The sequence below is a fragment of the Natrix helvetica genome (genome assembly GCF_964273705.1).
Source record: "Natrix helvetica genome assembly, chromosome: 5".
NCBI classification, from domain to species: Eukaryota; Metazoa; Chordata; class Lepidosauria; order Squamata; family Natricidae; genus Natrix; species Natrix helvetica.
In genome coordinates, this window is record NC_138551.1 from 99787135 (window position 1) to 99803731 (window position 16597).

General features: G+C 41.8%; 1 protein-coding gene across 4 annotated transcripts in view; it reads left to right on the forward strand.

Moving 5' to 3' along the window:
• The window catches only part of KCNMA1 (potassium calcium-activated channel subfamily M alpha 1), a 671545-nt gene that overhangs the window by 180001 nt on the left and 474947 nt on the right, over positions 1 to 16597 (forward strand). For all 4 annotated transcript variants that reach the window (XR_014175589.1, XM_081955703.1, XM_081955704.1 and 1 more), the window contains exon 2: positions 11018 to 11182. Coding sequence is in view for 3 of the 4 variants with exons in the window: in XM_081955703.1 (XP_081811829.1) it covers positions 11018 to 11182 (165 nt within the window). In the remaining variant the exon portion in view is untranslated. The remainder of the gene's footprint in view (positions 1 to 11017; positions 11183 to 16597) is intronic.

The following is a 16597-nucleotide window of genomic DNA, read 5'->3' on the forward strand; positions in this document are numbered from 1 at the left end:
TGCATGAAAAAGTGCTGCTGAGATTTCTCCAAACCAGTCCCTTAGGTTTTGAAGTCATGATTTTCTTCTTCTGCCTGGACCTCTTTTGCCTTCAATTTTTCCCTGGAGGATTAAGTGAAGGATGCCGTATTTTTCTGGGTGTCGCATCACATGTCCAAAATAATCTAACTTTCACTTTTTAATGGCTTTGATTATTTCCCTTGGCTTTCCCAGGCGGCTTATCATCTCCTCATTTCTGATTTTGTTAACCCAGCTTATACATAACAGCCGCCTGTAAATCCACATTGCAAATGCTTCTAGTCTCTTCAAGTGGTTTTCTGTCAGAGTCCAACTCTCTACTCCGTAGAGCAGGATAGAAAAGATGTAACATCTCACAAGCCTGATTTTCAGTCTTAGGTTATATATAGGAAAGCAAATCTCAGTGGGGTCTATGACAATTCCCCACAGCCAACTTGACATGGCCCACTTACCATGGCCAACTCTCTGTGGGACAATTCGCTGTGGGTCAAGCGTGACACTAATATCAAAGAAATGTTGGAATGGAATCATAAAAGAAAGGATGCTAAAAGGAAGAACAGAATTAAATGCGAATGACAAAAATCAAAATATTTTTAAATTTATTTTGAATAATTAAATTGAATTGTTAAAGTGTCCCGCGGCAAGTTGTCCCGCAGCGAGTAGGCCATGGCGATTGATCATAGAGAGTTGCCCCATTCAGATCTTAGTGCCCCCAAAAGCAGAGCTCTCTCGTGTATTAAAGAGAGAAAAACTTGGTATTTTCAGAGAAAAGAATTAAGGACATATTAGGGCTGATTCAGTCTAAAACATTTCTTTCTGTTCTGACCCAGCCTTAGCAGAAGCAAGTAACAGACTCCTCACAAAGAAAACTCCCTCTTTATTTACCTCTTGTGAATTAATTGCATTCACCCACCAAAAATCTAGGCAATAGTCCTTCAAGGACTGCGATAATTGAAAGGCCGTGAGCTCTGCAAATTAAGTTCTGGCAAGCAGTCTTTGTTGCACAAAACACAATGAGCAAAATCTTCAAAACTACGAACTGTTGTCTCCTACGACAACCACTCCCTTTTCCTTCTATTTATTCCCCAGCTCCATTCAGTGTCCATTCAGTGTCCACGTGTGCTTTGCTTCCTGAGTCAATTCCCTATCCTCCATTGTTAAGCTCTCCTAACTGCTCTGTGCATATGTGCATCTGGAACAGGCCCCAGCTGTTCTTCCATCTCACTCATATCATCATCCGAAGGCAGCTGCCTCTCTGTTGGCTGAGAAATGCCGGACGGCCCTGGCCTAAAGTCAGGGTCCCAAATTGCATCCCCAATAAAATCAGAGTCCAAGGAAAAGGATTCCTCAATGTTCCAATTTATTAAAAGAGCCATGTTGGCATCCGAATCTGAAAGCTTTCAGGTTTTCCCCACCCAATTGAAATTCTAGATCCTGCCCCAACACCCACAGGTTCACCACATGGTCCAATCTTTCACTGCCACAAAGACAGATTCCTCTCATCCAGATCCGGCCAGATGCAGAGACAAAGTCAACCTTGACTTTCAGAGAAGAATGTTGTTATGGCTACACATCACCCAACTCCACCTAATTCCCCCCTCCCAGTTTCCCACAATAAAAAGTGTGGCAGGCCTGAAGCCCAAAAAGAAAAGATGGCTTGCAGGCCTGACATTGGCTCTATCTCTGTGTCCGATGTTAAGCATCCATCAGAGCCTTCCACAGACTCCAGAATTAGCACAAGTTCCTTTCCAACCTCCTCATCATCCGAGTCTGGCAGGGCACAACACTTTGGGCATCAAGACAGTGGAAGAATATGATGGGTACTATGTCCATTTAGGGAAGAAAATAGGTCCCATCATTTTCTTTTTAATATGTGGAAGGAGCCGGTTGAAGTTTTGGATACTGCTAGGTGTTGAGAATCACAGCACAGTGGAGTTGCCATGGTAACAGCTTCACAGTATCCACAAGGGGGCTCCCTCTGGTAAGGGTCAAAATCTAACAGTAGAAATTATGTTTGGTCCGGACATTTCCCCCCTATAAATAAATACCCGGACAACACTGGGTTATCAACTAGTGGTAAATGAATTGGAAGGTGGATGCTGTGATAATAGAAAACCAACCATTATTAACAGGAAATCTCTAGTTTTGTCACAGCTTTAAAATAGATTTCTAGTTGTGTAAATCTAAATCTTCTCTTCAGATAAATATGCAACGTCTCCACAACATTTATAAATGTAAGAGAGACAACATTGCACCAATGAATACATCCTCCCACCTCCCTCTATTTATATGTTCCTGTCATCAAGCAATTAAAATAATGAATACTTTACACAACAACAGGTAAGCCGGCTGGCTGCATAAAGATAGTATTAACTTAGAATGCCATTGCTGTGTCTTGAAATGAGACACAGGTGAAAACTTCGTTTCTCAGATTCTGAAAATGCCTCTTTCTCTGAGTCCTGGATAGCTGAGATTAAAGCTTTCTACCAAGTATTAAAATTAGATTCAAGGTGCTGATTACCATCTTTAAAGCGCTCCATGGCACGGGACCTAGTTACTTGCGGGATCGCATCCTCCCACATACATCCCTGCGGCCAATTCACTCACACAGGGAGGGGCTTCTCCTGGTGCCGTCCACTAGGCAATGCCAACGGGTGACACCAAGGGGTAGGGCCTTCTCTGTGATGGGCCCAACCCTCTGGAATGACCTCCCCCCCGACATCAGAACCACTACTGACCTCCGCTCCTTCCGGCAAAAATTGAAGACTCACCTGTTCCGACTAGCGGGCCTGGCATAATTACAACTGTTCCTCCTGGTAAATGTACTATTAAATGGTTATTTTAGGGCTATTGTTTTTAATTTAATTTATGTGTGTTTTAGGGTTTAAAATTATATTTATACATACTGGCTCTGTACAGTTCTTTTAATTCTATTTTTAACCTCCTCCATTCTAACTGTACATATTCAATTCTATTTATTGTATTTTGATATATTTTTTACATGGACTGTACACCGCCCCGAGTCCCTTTTGGGAGAGGGGGCGGTATAGAAGCACGGTAAAATAAATAAATAAATAAATAATAAATTTTTCCCCTGCTCCATATTCTCAAGCAGCAGCCAAGAAATTAAAAGATGCTTGCTCCTGGGGAGGAAAGCTATGGCAAATCTAGACAGCATACTAAAAAGCAGAGACATCACCCTGCCAACAAAAGTGTGTATAGTCAAGGCTATGGTTTTCTCAGTTGCAATGTACGGCTGTGAAAGTTGGACCACAAGGAAGGCTGAGTGCCAAAGAATGGAGGCCTTTGAACTATGGTGCTGGAGAAGATTCCTGTGTCCCTTGGACTGCAAGGCAATCAAACCGGTCAGTCCTAGAGGAGATCAACCCTGACTGCTCTTTAGAAGGCCAGATCCTGAAGATGAAACTCAAATACTTTGGCCACCTAATGAGAAGGAAGGACTCACTGGAGAAGAGCCTCATGCTAGGAACGATTGAGAGCAAAAGAAGAAAAGGACAGAGAATGAGGTGGCTGGATGGAGTAATTGAAGCAGTAGGCATGAGCTTAAATGGACTCCAGAGGATGGTAGAGGACCAGAAGTCCTGGAGGAACATTGTCCATGAGGTCGTGATGGGTTGGACACAACTAGCAACAACAAAATTCCCAAGCAGATTCAACTAGGCTAAATAAAAAAGATTTAATACAGAGAATTAGGAAGCCATAGATGCCAAAAGACTCCATCAAAGAACCCTTAGGAATCCTGCCTTTTATATATGTTTGTCTCAGAGTTTGAACACAGTTTCTTCTGCTTTTTCATGTCCATTGCTGCAAGTTTTTCTGCTTGAGCAGGGGGTTGGACTAGAAGAACTCCAAGGTCCCTTCCAACTCTGTTATTCTGTTATTCTTTTTTTTTTTTAGCCTTGAAGCCTTCTGCCACTTATCTGTTATTTCTAAAATGGCTTTCTCTAGTTTGACTGACTGGATCACATCATTGACCTGATTATGACAGAGCAGAATAGCAGAGTTGGAAGGGACTTAGGAGGTCTTCTACTCCAACCCCTTGCTCAAGCAGGAGACCCTATATTATTTCAGACAAATGGCTGTCCGATCTCTTTTAAAAAAAACCCCAATGATGGAGCACCCACAATGTCTGGAGGGAAGCCGTTCTACTGATTAATTGTTCTCACTGTCAGGAAGTTTCTCCTTAATTCCAGGTTGTTGTCTCCTTGGTTAGTGTCCATCCATTGCTTCTTGTCTTGCCTTCAGGTGCTTTAGAAAATAAGTTGACCCTCCTCTTCTTTGTGGCAACCCCTCAAACATTTGAAGATAGCCATCATGTCACAGGTAGTCCTTCTTTTCACTAGAGTTAAAATGAGTTATAAAAAAATGGAACACAACTTTGCGAAAATTCTCATGTTTTTTTTTAATGAGATTAGAAAGAAAGAACTCCTAGATTTATTTTGGAATTTCTGAAAGTCCTTTCTTTGTTTAGGCAATATAGGTTGTGCCTTGTTTTTTCCACCCTTCCTCCAAAACAGGGGCTCTCAAACACTGTTGTGTTGAAAAGGCAGAGAAATACCCATAAAAGGGGTTCAGTTAATTCCCCTAAAGCTCCAGACTTCCTTGAAACCAATTTTGGAGCTTAGGAATAGAATCACAGAATCACAGAGTTGGAAGGGACCTTGGAGATATTCTACTCCAACTCCCTGCTCAAGCAAGAGACCTTATGCCATTCTGGCCAAATGATTGTCCAATCTCTTCTTGAAAACTTCCAAGCCATGCAAGTGTTTGCTTAGAGGAATGTGGTTTATATGATACTTAGAGCATGAGTAGATTTGTTTGCTCATCTGAAGAAAGGAAGGGAAAGGGAAGGAAAATCCCTGTCAGAAATCTGTCCCGACCTTGCTATTCAAGAATGTATCTGGGAAACATGGATATAAGAATTAAATACCTTCGAGGTATTAGGACCAATGACTGATTATTTCACGAACTTAATCGAAATAAATATTTATGTTGCCGGGTGTTATATGTTTAATTGTATCTGTAAGTCTCTTAGATTTGCTTGATTGAAGGGATACTGCAATAAATAAATGATTTCATATGTACATATACATAGTGTGTGTGTGTGTGTGTGTGTGTGTGTGTGTATTCCCCTTCCCTCCCTCCCTCTCTCTCCATTGCTCTTGCTGGTGTATTGCTGCTTTGTGGGATAGGTCTTGTCCAAGGCTAGTATTTGTTTTTACATAGATATACATCTCATTATGTGTAGCTGTGAAACAGGGGCCCCCAAGTTTGTCTTCTGGGGTACATAGGGTGATTCTTTCGAACTGAATTGTCCTGGGAAGCCAATTTTTCTGTTTGCCTTGTGGAGTACCATGCTTGCTTATGTTTATTGTGTCTCCTAAGAAATCTGCTGGGCATTTGATTTATATTTGCAGATATCAGTATTCTTTCCTTGTTTTAATTTATTTTTATAGTGATACCTATTTATGAAACATAAAAATGTTTTATGAAAAATAAAAATAAAAGAATTGAATTTAGAGGTCTTGGTGTGTGGAAGGAAGGAAGAGGGAGTGAGCGAGTATGGCTAATCTAGAGAAAAGAAGTACTAGTGATGACATGATAGCAGTATTTCAATATTTGAGGGGCTGCCACAGAGAAGAGGGGGTCAGCTTGTTTTCCAAAGCACCGGAAGGCAAGACAAGGAACAATGGATGTACACTAATTGAGGAGAGAAGCAACCTGGAATTAAGGAGAAACTTCCTAACAGTGAGGACAATTAACCAGTGGAATGACTTGTCTTCAGAAATTGTGGGTGCTCCATTACTGGAGGTTGTGAAGAAGAGACTAGACATCCACTTGTCTGGAATGGTATAGGGTTTTCTGCTTGAGCAGGGAGATGGACTAGAAGACCTAAGGTCCCTTCCAGCTCTATTCTGATTAATGGAAGGAAGGAAGGAAGGAAGGAAGGAAGGAAGGAAGGAAGGAAGGAAGGAAGCTTCCTGGATTGGTTGGCTTCCTATTTCTTCAAATCTGATTCATCAGAAGCAGATGTTTCTCTGCTTCAATTTTCCTGGACTTCCTTAAATTCCTGGCATAAGAGATGGCAGGATTGTAGGAAAAACATCACACAGGACCCAGGGAGAATCTGGAGTAGCTGTTTCTTATTAGATAAAGTATTTCTTGGGTTGTCCTTGGTGGCTACATGAATCCATCCATCATCTAGATCAAAAATTAACCATGAATTTCCTTGCTTGGAGGTTAACGATTTCCCCCTTTCTGTGCTACCCATGATTGAAGTATATTTATGTTGGATGTAAGAATGCCGTAATTTTGTAGTAGCAGTTTCTGGAGACACTAGATATGAATAATATAGGCCAATAGTGATTCAGAGGGTGTTTTTCTTTGACTAGCTGTTTCCTATCCCTCTGGTGACTCAGTAAAGGCTGATGCTTCCAGAGGGGGAGCGCCTTGGATTAACCAAACAGCTTTTTAAATAGTGGTCCTTCTGGAACTTTGCATTTCAGCTTTGCTTGACATTTAAGACTTCACACGCTGCCCAAGATGAGCATCCTTGGGAAACTAATTCTAATAAACATAAATCATAATAATGCATGACTAATATCCATTTTTCACATGGTTCTTTTTGGTTAATTTTATCTACGGACTTATTCTGCACAGAGACTGACACAGAAGGCCATATAAATGCCTATGGTAGTAGCTACTTTAGTTTCAGAGTTTGCATGTGTCAGCTATGTTGTGCATCTTTCAGTTGACAATTACTAAATGACCTGTCTAGCAACTCTTGAAATATGCCACACAGTGAACGTTCATTTTGAGTAGTCCTTTGCACACACAAAATGCCATTCAAGGAAGTTCAGTCAATATTTCTGTTGGGCATTCTACCGGACAAATATGATAAAAAGACTATGTTAATATATTATATATATTAACTACAGCTAGGATTGTATTTGTGCAAGAATGGAAAAATTCTGAAATACCATCAGATAAGAGTGTCATTAAGAAAATATTAGACTGCGCAGAAATGGATAGACTAATGATTATTATTAAAGATAAAGAAGAAACTCAGTATTTCTCGACGTGGGATGTATTTTATGAATGGTTGGATAATAGAAAGAGAAGTTGGAAAAGAGGAGATATAGAAAAGAGGGAATGATAATGTGGAGGGGATTTGATGATGAAGATATTATGTATTATTGTAACTGTATGGATATATAGTTATATTATTAATACTTTTGTGATGAACGTTATAACAAATATGTGGATTTTGATTGTTTAAAACCCTGATACCATACTGTTCGGTGGAAATGGAAAGGTAATATAAATGAAACAAATAAAACATGAAAAAAAAAGGCGGAAGTTTAATCAACCTACAAAAATTCATCTCACAAAACAACATAATCCTATGTTGTTTGATCTGCGTCCTTGGGTGACTCTGGTAGTTTCCTTAAGAGATTTACTACACACTATGGAACCTGGTGATTCTTCTGACTCTAGATCAGCCCTTTACACAGCCTTCATCTCGTCTACACTTAGTTCCTCTCTCTTCACCCTGATTCTCTTTCAAGTCTATTTTTTTCTCTTTTTACGAGAAAAGTCTTGCACTCTTCTGTACACAATAGTATTCCTTATGCTAATAGGCTCGGAATTCTCAGTTTGGATAACTTAGAACTGTGTCACTTGCAATCAGACTAGGTATGGCTTGCAAAATTATACATAGTAATGTTTTGCCTGTAAATGACTTTTTCTGTTTAATAACAATAATATGTGCGCGAACAACTGCTTTAAACTTAATGTCAATCATTCTGAACTCGATTTAGCTAATAGAGTTGTCAAAGTCTGGAATGCCCAAACTGATTCAGTTGTTTCAGCTACAAATTTTCACAGTTTCAGTCACAAATTAACTTCCATGGACCTTACTTCAGACTTGTGATTCGTAGCGTTAGTACATAAGTGCACTAATGTGCCTATCGTCCCTACCATTGTATTTTTATTCTATTGTTCTTCTTCTCGTTTATGTTTGACAAATTCCAATAAAAAAATAAAATAAAATAAAAAATGAAATGAAATAAATAAAATAAAATAAACCTATCACTTCAGGTTGCCATATGATCTCATCAGCGTCAGTTGAAGTGCATGGTATCCTGTGCTTAGCTGAATAGGAACATACAAGTTTTAAAACGTATCCTTTGCTCAGAAGGTAGAGTTGAAATATATCCAATCTTGCAGGATCCAATCTGTGTCGGTCATTGGGACCAGAGGTTTTGTCTCCTGCTGGAGCCCGTCCTCAGGGAATTTCTCTCTAGCAATTTCAAAGATTAGACTTCTCTAGAGGAGACATAAGGAGAACAGCAGAATTCAGAATAGTGTCCACAGTTATCCAACAATTACCCTGTTTCCCTGGATAATAAGCCCAATCTGGTTTTTGAGTGCATGCACTAAAATAAGCCCTCCCTTGAAAATAAGCTCTTCTTGAAAATATTGCAACACAGCAGCAGCCATGAGGTGACCATGCTCTCCGCCTCCTGCACCTCAAAAATAATAATAAGGGGGAAATTCCAACATTAAAAATTATGTTTGGTAGGAGATCACTTCCGGTTTAGGAGATCGCTTCCGGCTTCTGAAGGTGACAGACGTTGGTCCGCTGTATGCTTCTCCAGTGAGCTCCTTATAGGACCACAGGTGGTCTTGGAGGGACCACCTGACATAGGGAGGCTTGCTGGAACCCCCCGGATAGGCGGCAGCCATGGGGGGGGGGTTCCAGTTTTGCCTCAGGAGCCGGAGAGCATAGGGGGTGCATAGCAGCACTTTCGCTGAATAGATTCCGGAAGGAAAGAGTTAACTACATGCAGCGGCTGAAGTGCTGGAGGTGAGAAGTTCGCCCCAATCTCCTTAACTGCTTTTAATTGATGAGCAGCGGCTATTTTGTAAGTTGTAGATTCAATCTATTTGAAGTTGGAAGATTGGAGGGGGGTTGCTTTTTTTCTCTACCCCTGTCAGGCAAAGTGGCATTTGGACTATCTCTCAATCTCGGAAAGGAGAGAGAGAACAAAAAGTCGAATTAGCCACTTGAACTAACTATGTGAAAAGATTTATATCATAACTGCAAGAGGTGATTGCTGAGTTGTTTTGAAAGCTTTATGGAAGTTTTTGATGTCCTGCCCCTGTTTCCCTGTGAAAGGGGGAGCTAAGATGGCCTGCTTCCATCTTCTTCTTCGCACTTATTAATGAAGTCTGTCTTTTGAAACTACCTTTGAAGAAAGTCTGGTTTTATATTATCCCCCCTGAAGGACTCTTGGAGCCTCTCCTGTTACGTGGTCTTTCTGGATTTGGATTATTTGATTTCTTTCTCTTTTTTTGAGTGATTTCTTGGCTTGGAACTGTGACGGAGGGTTAATTTTCACTTTTGGATTTGCTTGTCTTCTCGGACTCGCTCAGCTGCGCGCTTCACAGACGTCATTTCTTTTGCAAAAGATTTATACTCATCTCTGAACTTAGACAATGGGGTCCAGAAAACCACCCTCAGGCAAAGCAGCCTCGGCACCGACTTCTTCTACATCCAGTCCTACTCAACAGAGAAAAATTTCATCATTTTCACAACAAGAAAGGACTGGAGAGAGTTCAAAAGATTTATCTGTTACTCAAATGTTTCGGGCTCTTATGCAGGGACAAAATGAGTTGAAAAAGGAGGTGGCAGATTTTAGAGAAGAGCTTAAAAGTGTGCAGCAACAAATAGCAGAAAATAAACAGAGAATTGGTGTGCTGGAAGAGGGCGCGGCTGGGCTGGGGGAGGAGGTTAAGGCAGTCCAGAAGGGGAATATAGAATTGGGAAATTTTATGGCAAAGATAGAACTTGAAAGAATATCCTTCTTTCTCAGTTTCCAGAACCTACCGGAGACAGAAGATGAAGATCTTAAGGATATTATGAGTACAATTTTAGCAGAATATATTAAAAGAGATAAAGAATAGTTGTGGTGAGATATGGATCTGGTTTATAGGATTAATTCAGCATATGCCAGAACACATAATGTTCCAAGGGAAGTACATGTTAAATTTCTTAGGAAGACCACAAGGGATGAGATTCTAGGGGCTCAAAGGGGGGGGAACCACTAAAATATAAAGATAAAGAAATTACCATTCTTAAGCAAATTCCGAAAAAAATAAGAGATAAGAGGAGGAAGTATTCCTCCTTATCAAAGAAATTATATAATAAAGGAATTTGGTTTAGATGGTTATTGCCAGAAGGAATGCTGATCTTCTGGGAGGGAAACAGAATTAGAATTAACACAGTTGTGGAGGCAGAGGCCTTCATTAAAAAACATAGTACCCTCCTAGAGGACGGAAATATAAGAGGTAGTGAAAAAGGCGACAATACACAAGACATGAAGGAGGGAGGGGCTGCGGCTCCGCCTGGGGACAGGGGGGAGGGAACAATAATGGAAAGACCCAGGTCACAAAAATAAATATATCTGGAATATCATTGTAATTGTTGATATATTAGAAAGTGGCAAAAGAGATGATTGAACACATGGTTGTTACAATGTATAATAAGATGCTGTTTCTGCTTATCTTTTATCTTTTGTTTTTTTTTCTTTCTGTAAAAGTTGTGAGAATTGGAGAGATTCCTACCTCTAGCACGATGAAGCTGCCAAAAAAAATTTTTTTTTGTATATCCACCTATTCTTTTCCCATAAATTTTAAAAACCAATACAATTCTTTAAAACAAAAATAATAAGACCACCCCCAAAATAAGGCCAAGCGCTTATTTTTGGGGTCAAAAGAAAACAAGACCTTGTCTTATTTTTGGAGAAACATGATATTAATCGAAGAATTGAGTATCTCTTCTGAGATTTGTATGTGGTTGGCTGAGGAACAGGATTTGCCAATTGACGATAAGACAGAATGTTAATTGTTGCATTTACTTGCCTCCTTGTGGTTTTTCACCCATTCTAATTATCCTCTTTTTTCTGTTTTCTAGGAGGTCCAGAAGATAACTGGCAGTGCGGAGACCCAGGCCGTTGGGGATTTGAAAGGCACAGATGAAAAAGAGGAAGTTGTGGCAATAGAAGTGGGCTGGATGACCTCTGTAAAAGACTGGGCAGGGGTGATGATTTCAGCCCAAACCTTAACCGGCAGAGTTCTTGTGAGTGTTCTGAATCTTGTTTCAGTTTTTTCTTTCTTTCTTCCTTTCTGTTAAATTTGAATTCCAGGAGTGAGCTGATGCCTGGAGTGACAGGCTCCATATCAGCAAGTATTTGATGGGATGGTTGAAGGTTGCAGTGACTTCACAGAATGACATGTTTATCTGTGTGTGGAGGGAAGAGGGGACAGCAAGAAGGCAAGAGAGAACCCACATATCCTGGTGTGAGCATGCACACATCATCATCTTTTAACAACCCCATAATCCCTTGTGGGGAGGAGTCTAGGCAACTGAATAGAGCTAGCAGAGTGTTTAATGGCCAGATGCCCTCCCTGTCGCCAATGCGGAGTTTTCTTCAGCAGATATATTCTCATTGTTCCCAGAGATTATCTGCCTCTACCTAGGATTGAGCTCACAGCCTCCTAATTGTGAGGAGAGAGTTCCACCTCTAGCCACCGCACCACTCCACCATGCACGCATGATGCAGCTTATATGTTTCTTACGAAGCCTTTTCATAGTCACACCAATGCTCAGTGATATCATGACACACATGCTGTCATTCGGATGTCACTGTAACTCAGGGGTTCCCTTAAGAAGATTGCTGGGCACAAATACTAATAAATAAGAATTTTCAGATTACATTGCAAATGCTTGACATTTATGGTCAATAGTGACCACATGAATTTACCTCAGGTCTACAGTATGGGCTTCACAATATGTTTGAGAAACTCAAATGGTACTTACCATATACCAGCGATGGCAAACCTTTTTTGGCTCGCGTGCCATAAGTGGGGGGAGCGCAGGGGGGTCGTGTGCAGGCGTGCCACACCCATAGTGCAATGCGTGACCCTCCCAGTGCACTAGCGCACACTCCCAGTGCACTAGCGCACACTATAAAGCCTCTGGAGCCTGGGGAGGGCGAAAAATGGCTTTTAAAAAGGGTGAACTCAGCTGGCCAGCGCGCGTAGGCTTGTTTGTTTGTTTCTTTGTTTTATTGGATTTATATGCCGCCCTTCTCCCAAAGGACTCAGGGCAGCGTACAGCATTAAAAATCACATATTACAAAACTTAAAAGAGAATTAGAAACAATCCAAGAAACAAACCAAATTAATATAACACTAACATTTTAAAAATTAGATAAAATTAACAGGCCAGGCCGGCTTGCTGGAAAAGCCAACTTTTTAGGGCGCATTGGAAGGACCGGAGGTCGGGGATTATGCAAAGCTCTGGAGGCAGCTCATTCCAGAGCAAAGGCGCTCCCACAGAGAAGGGTCTCCCCCTAGGGGTCGCTAGCCGACACTGTCTGGCCGACGGCACCCTGAGGAGGCTAACTCTGTGGGATCGCACTGGACGGTGGGAGGCTACTGGTGGCAGTAGGTAGTCTTGCAGGTACCCTGGGCCTAAGCCATGGAGCGCTTTAAAGGTCATAATTAGTACTTTGAATCGCACCCGGAAAACAACTGGCAACCAGTGCAGGCCACCTAAAAGGGGTGTAACATGGGAGCACCTAGGTACCCCCATGATAATCTGCGCGGCCGCATTCTTGACCAGCTGAAGCCTCCAGGTGCTCTTCAAGGGCAGCCCCATGTAGAGAGCGTTGCAGTAGTCCAGATGAGAAAGGACGAGGGCATGAGTGACTGTGCATAGAGCATCCCGATCCAGGAAGGGGCGCATCTGACCTACCAGGCGAACCTGGCAAAAGCCCCCCCTGGTCACGGCCGTCAGGTGTTCTTCTAAACTAAGCCGCGTGTCAAGGAGGACTCCCAGATTGCAGGCCCTCTCTGAGAGGGCTAAAATTTCTCCCCCTATCATCAAAGATGGAACAAGATGCACAAATCGGGATGACGGAAACCACAGCCACTCAGTCTTGGAGGGATTGAGCCTGAGCCTATTCCTCCCCATCCAGATCTGCACAGCCTCCAGGCATCGGGACATCACGTCGAGGGCATCGTTTGGGTGGTTTGGGGTAGAGATGAAAAGTTGGGTATCATCACGTGCCCTGAGAAATGGCTCCGCGTGCCACCTGTGGCACGCGCGCCATAGGTTCGCCATCACTGCCATATATTATTAGGTTATCGTGATAAAATGCTATTAGGTGGCCTACATTTAAAATTGGCAGGCAGCACCTTCAGTGGTCCATGTTAGATTGAAATGTCAGAGAAGATTAGGAATTCATCCTTTTTATGGCTGTAATGTAGCAATCAACTCCAGCCCAACCAACGTTTGACAGTGATTGTGAAATTATATTATCTACTTAAACATTTATTATCAGGAATTTTATATATAAAATCAGGCTGCATGCTGCTCTTTAAACTGATGTTACAAAGGATAATTTAGATAGATGATTGATAGATAGATAGATGATAGATAGATAGATAGATAGATAGATAGATAGATAGATGATAGATGATAGATAGATAGATAGATAGATAGATAGATAGATAGATAGATAGATAGATAGATAGATAGATAGATAGACTGGGATGGTCTATAAGCCAATAAGCATAGTGCTGAGAAAAACACTTCTGTGTGCAAAGTGTTGTTCCTTTAGAATAGAATAGAATTCTTTATTGACCAAGTGTGATTGGACACACAAGGAATTTATCTGTTGCATAGGCTCTCAGTGTACATAAAAAGACATGATGTATTCATCAAGAATCTCAAGATACAACACTTAATGGTAGTCATAGGTTACAAATAAGCAACCAGGAAATAATCAATATCAATATAAATCGTAAGGATACAAGCAACAAAGTTACGGTCCTGCAGTCATAAGTGGGAAGAGATGGGTGATAGGAACGGTGAGAAGACTAATAGTACTAGTAATGCAGTCTTAGTGAATAGTTTGACAGTTGGGATCATGAAATTGTAAAAACATGATATTGTCAAGGTTCCGATTGACGAACCCAAGCAAGCACCGTTGAGATGTTCCAATCTCTTAATGCAAAACTTTATTGAGCACATCATTTTGGCACAGATGAAAGCAAAACCATCTCTGGTTAATTCCTGTGCAAACCAATATAATTAAAGAGTAGACTCTCCCTCCCTCTCCTTGATTAGTGCAGGTCACATTGTCCAATTGACTGTCGGTATATTGTTATGGGAAAATGTCTTTGGAGTTAGGCAAACATCTGTAGAAGTGGTCCTTGGTTCCCACAGGCTGTCTTGGGCGATGTCTGGAGCCTGCATTCCATTTCCCTTTTCCTTCCCACTGGTTTGTTGGCAAGTTGAGAAGCAGCAATGGTTGCAACAGTTTAAGTGCGCTTCGAATTTCACAGATACATTATCTTCTCAGCCTTTTACATCCAAAGGGAAATACCTCTTTTCATTTGAGCGCAATCATTTTCAAAGTAGGCACTGTAGCAGTAATTCTGTTTTTGTAATGCAGAATGCCTTTACATAGTATAAATGAAAATGCCGGACTACTTAAAAAAAATCACTGCAAGGAATAGGCTAATTGGGGTTAATTGGCTGATGTTGAACATGTACTTCTTTTTAAAAATAAGTATTATAATTGTTCTAAAAGTTTTTGTATGAGGAGAAATGTTTTAAAACACATCTGCAGTACAGGTAGTCCTCGACTTAAGGCCTCAATTGAGTCCAAGATGTCTGTCGTTAAGTGAGACATTTGTTAAGTGAGTTTTGCCCTGCGTTACGACCTTTCTTGCCACAGTTGTTAAATAAATCCCTGCAGTTGATAAATTAGTTACATATAAGTTAGAAAAGGTGAAAAACTGTAACCGTCATGAGAATGAACTAGTCGCTAAGCATCTGAAATTTGATCATGGGAACATGGGGCCAATGATGTTGCAAAGGTTGTAAGTGTGAAACATGGTCATAAGACTCTTTTACAGTGCTGTTGTAACTTTGAACGGTCACTAAATGAACTCTGTAAATTGAGGAGTACTTGTACTGAGGTTTGAAGCTAACATGCCAAGTATGAGGCACGGTGGCACGGTGGTTAGAGTACAGTACTGCAGGATACTTCTGCTGCCTGCTGGTTGCCTGCAATTTGGCAGTTCAAATCTCACTAGGCTGAAGGTTGACTCAGCCTTTCATCCTTCCATCCTTCCGAGGTGGGTAAAATGAGGACTCAGATTGTTGGGGGCAAATAGACTGACTATGTAAATCACTTAGAGAGGGCAGTGGTGCAGTGGTTAGAGTGCAGAACTGCAGGTTACTTGCGCTGATTGCCAGCTGCCTGCAAGTTGCCACCAGGCTCAAGTTTGACTGAACGTACCATCCTCTGAGGTGGGTAAAATGAGGACCCAGATTGTTGGGGGCAATAGGCTGACTCTGTAAACCCCTTAGAGAGGGCTGTAAAGCACTGTGAAGCTGTATATAAATCTAAGTGCTAAAGTGCTATTGATCGTCAAAATGGATTCTAGTGGGATATCTAAACCATTTAACCCTTGTCAAATATGAATGAGCTTCTCCCAGAGTTCACTTTGATGCCTTCCCATCAGCTCTACTGGTGAGAAGATTTTATGGAATTCCTTAGTTGTAGAGATTTTGCCCTTCTGGACCAAGGGAGGTAGAAAATCTCACTCATCTCCCCCTAGGGCAGTGATGGCTAACCCTTTTCCCATCATGTGCCAAAAGTGGGGGGAGCGCAGGGGAGTCATGTGCAGGTGACTCCACATCCATAATTTATGCCCACGACCCCCCCGCACATGCACATGTGCCCCCCGTATGCATGCATGCGTGACCCCCACGAACATGCGTGCATGACCCCCGCCCTCTTCCCCCTACTTTTGGCGTGCGATGGACCTGCTTTTTGCCCTCCCTGGGTTCCAGAGGCTTTCTAGGAGCCTGGGGAGGGTGAAAACGGCCTTCCCTGCCTCCCTGGAGGCCGTCCGGGGAGGGTGAAAAACAGCCCTATGGACAACTTGGAAGTCCATTTCCGAACATCCAGTTTGCCCTTTGGGTTGCTTTTTGCCCTCTGGAGGCTTCAGGGACACCTCCAGAGGATGAAAATGGCATAAAATGAAGGCCGAAGTCAGCTGGTGCATGCGCCATAGGTTCACCATCACGGTCCTAGGGTGTCCTGTTTATGATGTCCTGAGACGTTCTTCGATTGCCCCAATCATTTCCAAATACAAAGGCCCTATGGATAAATTCGATGGGAATTATTTTTTTAAGGGATGCCATACTTGAATATCTTTAAGAAGTTACGCAACTATGCAAAATTAGATATGTCATGTTATGAGCCGCTGTGGTGCTGTGGTTAGAGTGCAGTACTGCAGGCTACTTCTTCTGGCTGCTGGCTGCCTGCAATTTGGCAGTTCAAATCCCACCAGGCTCAAGATTGACTCAGCCTTCCACCTTTCCGAGGTGGGTAAAATGAGGACCCAGATTGTTGGGGGCAAATAGGCTGACTATGTAAACTGCTTAGAGAGGGCTGTAAATCACTGTAAA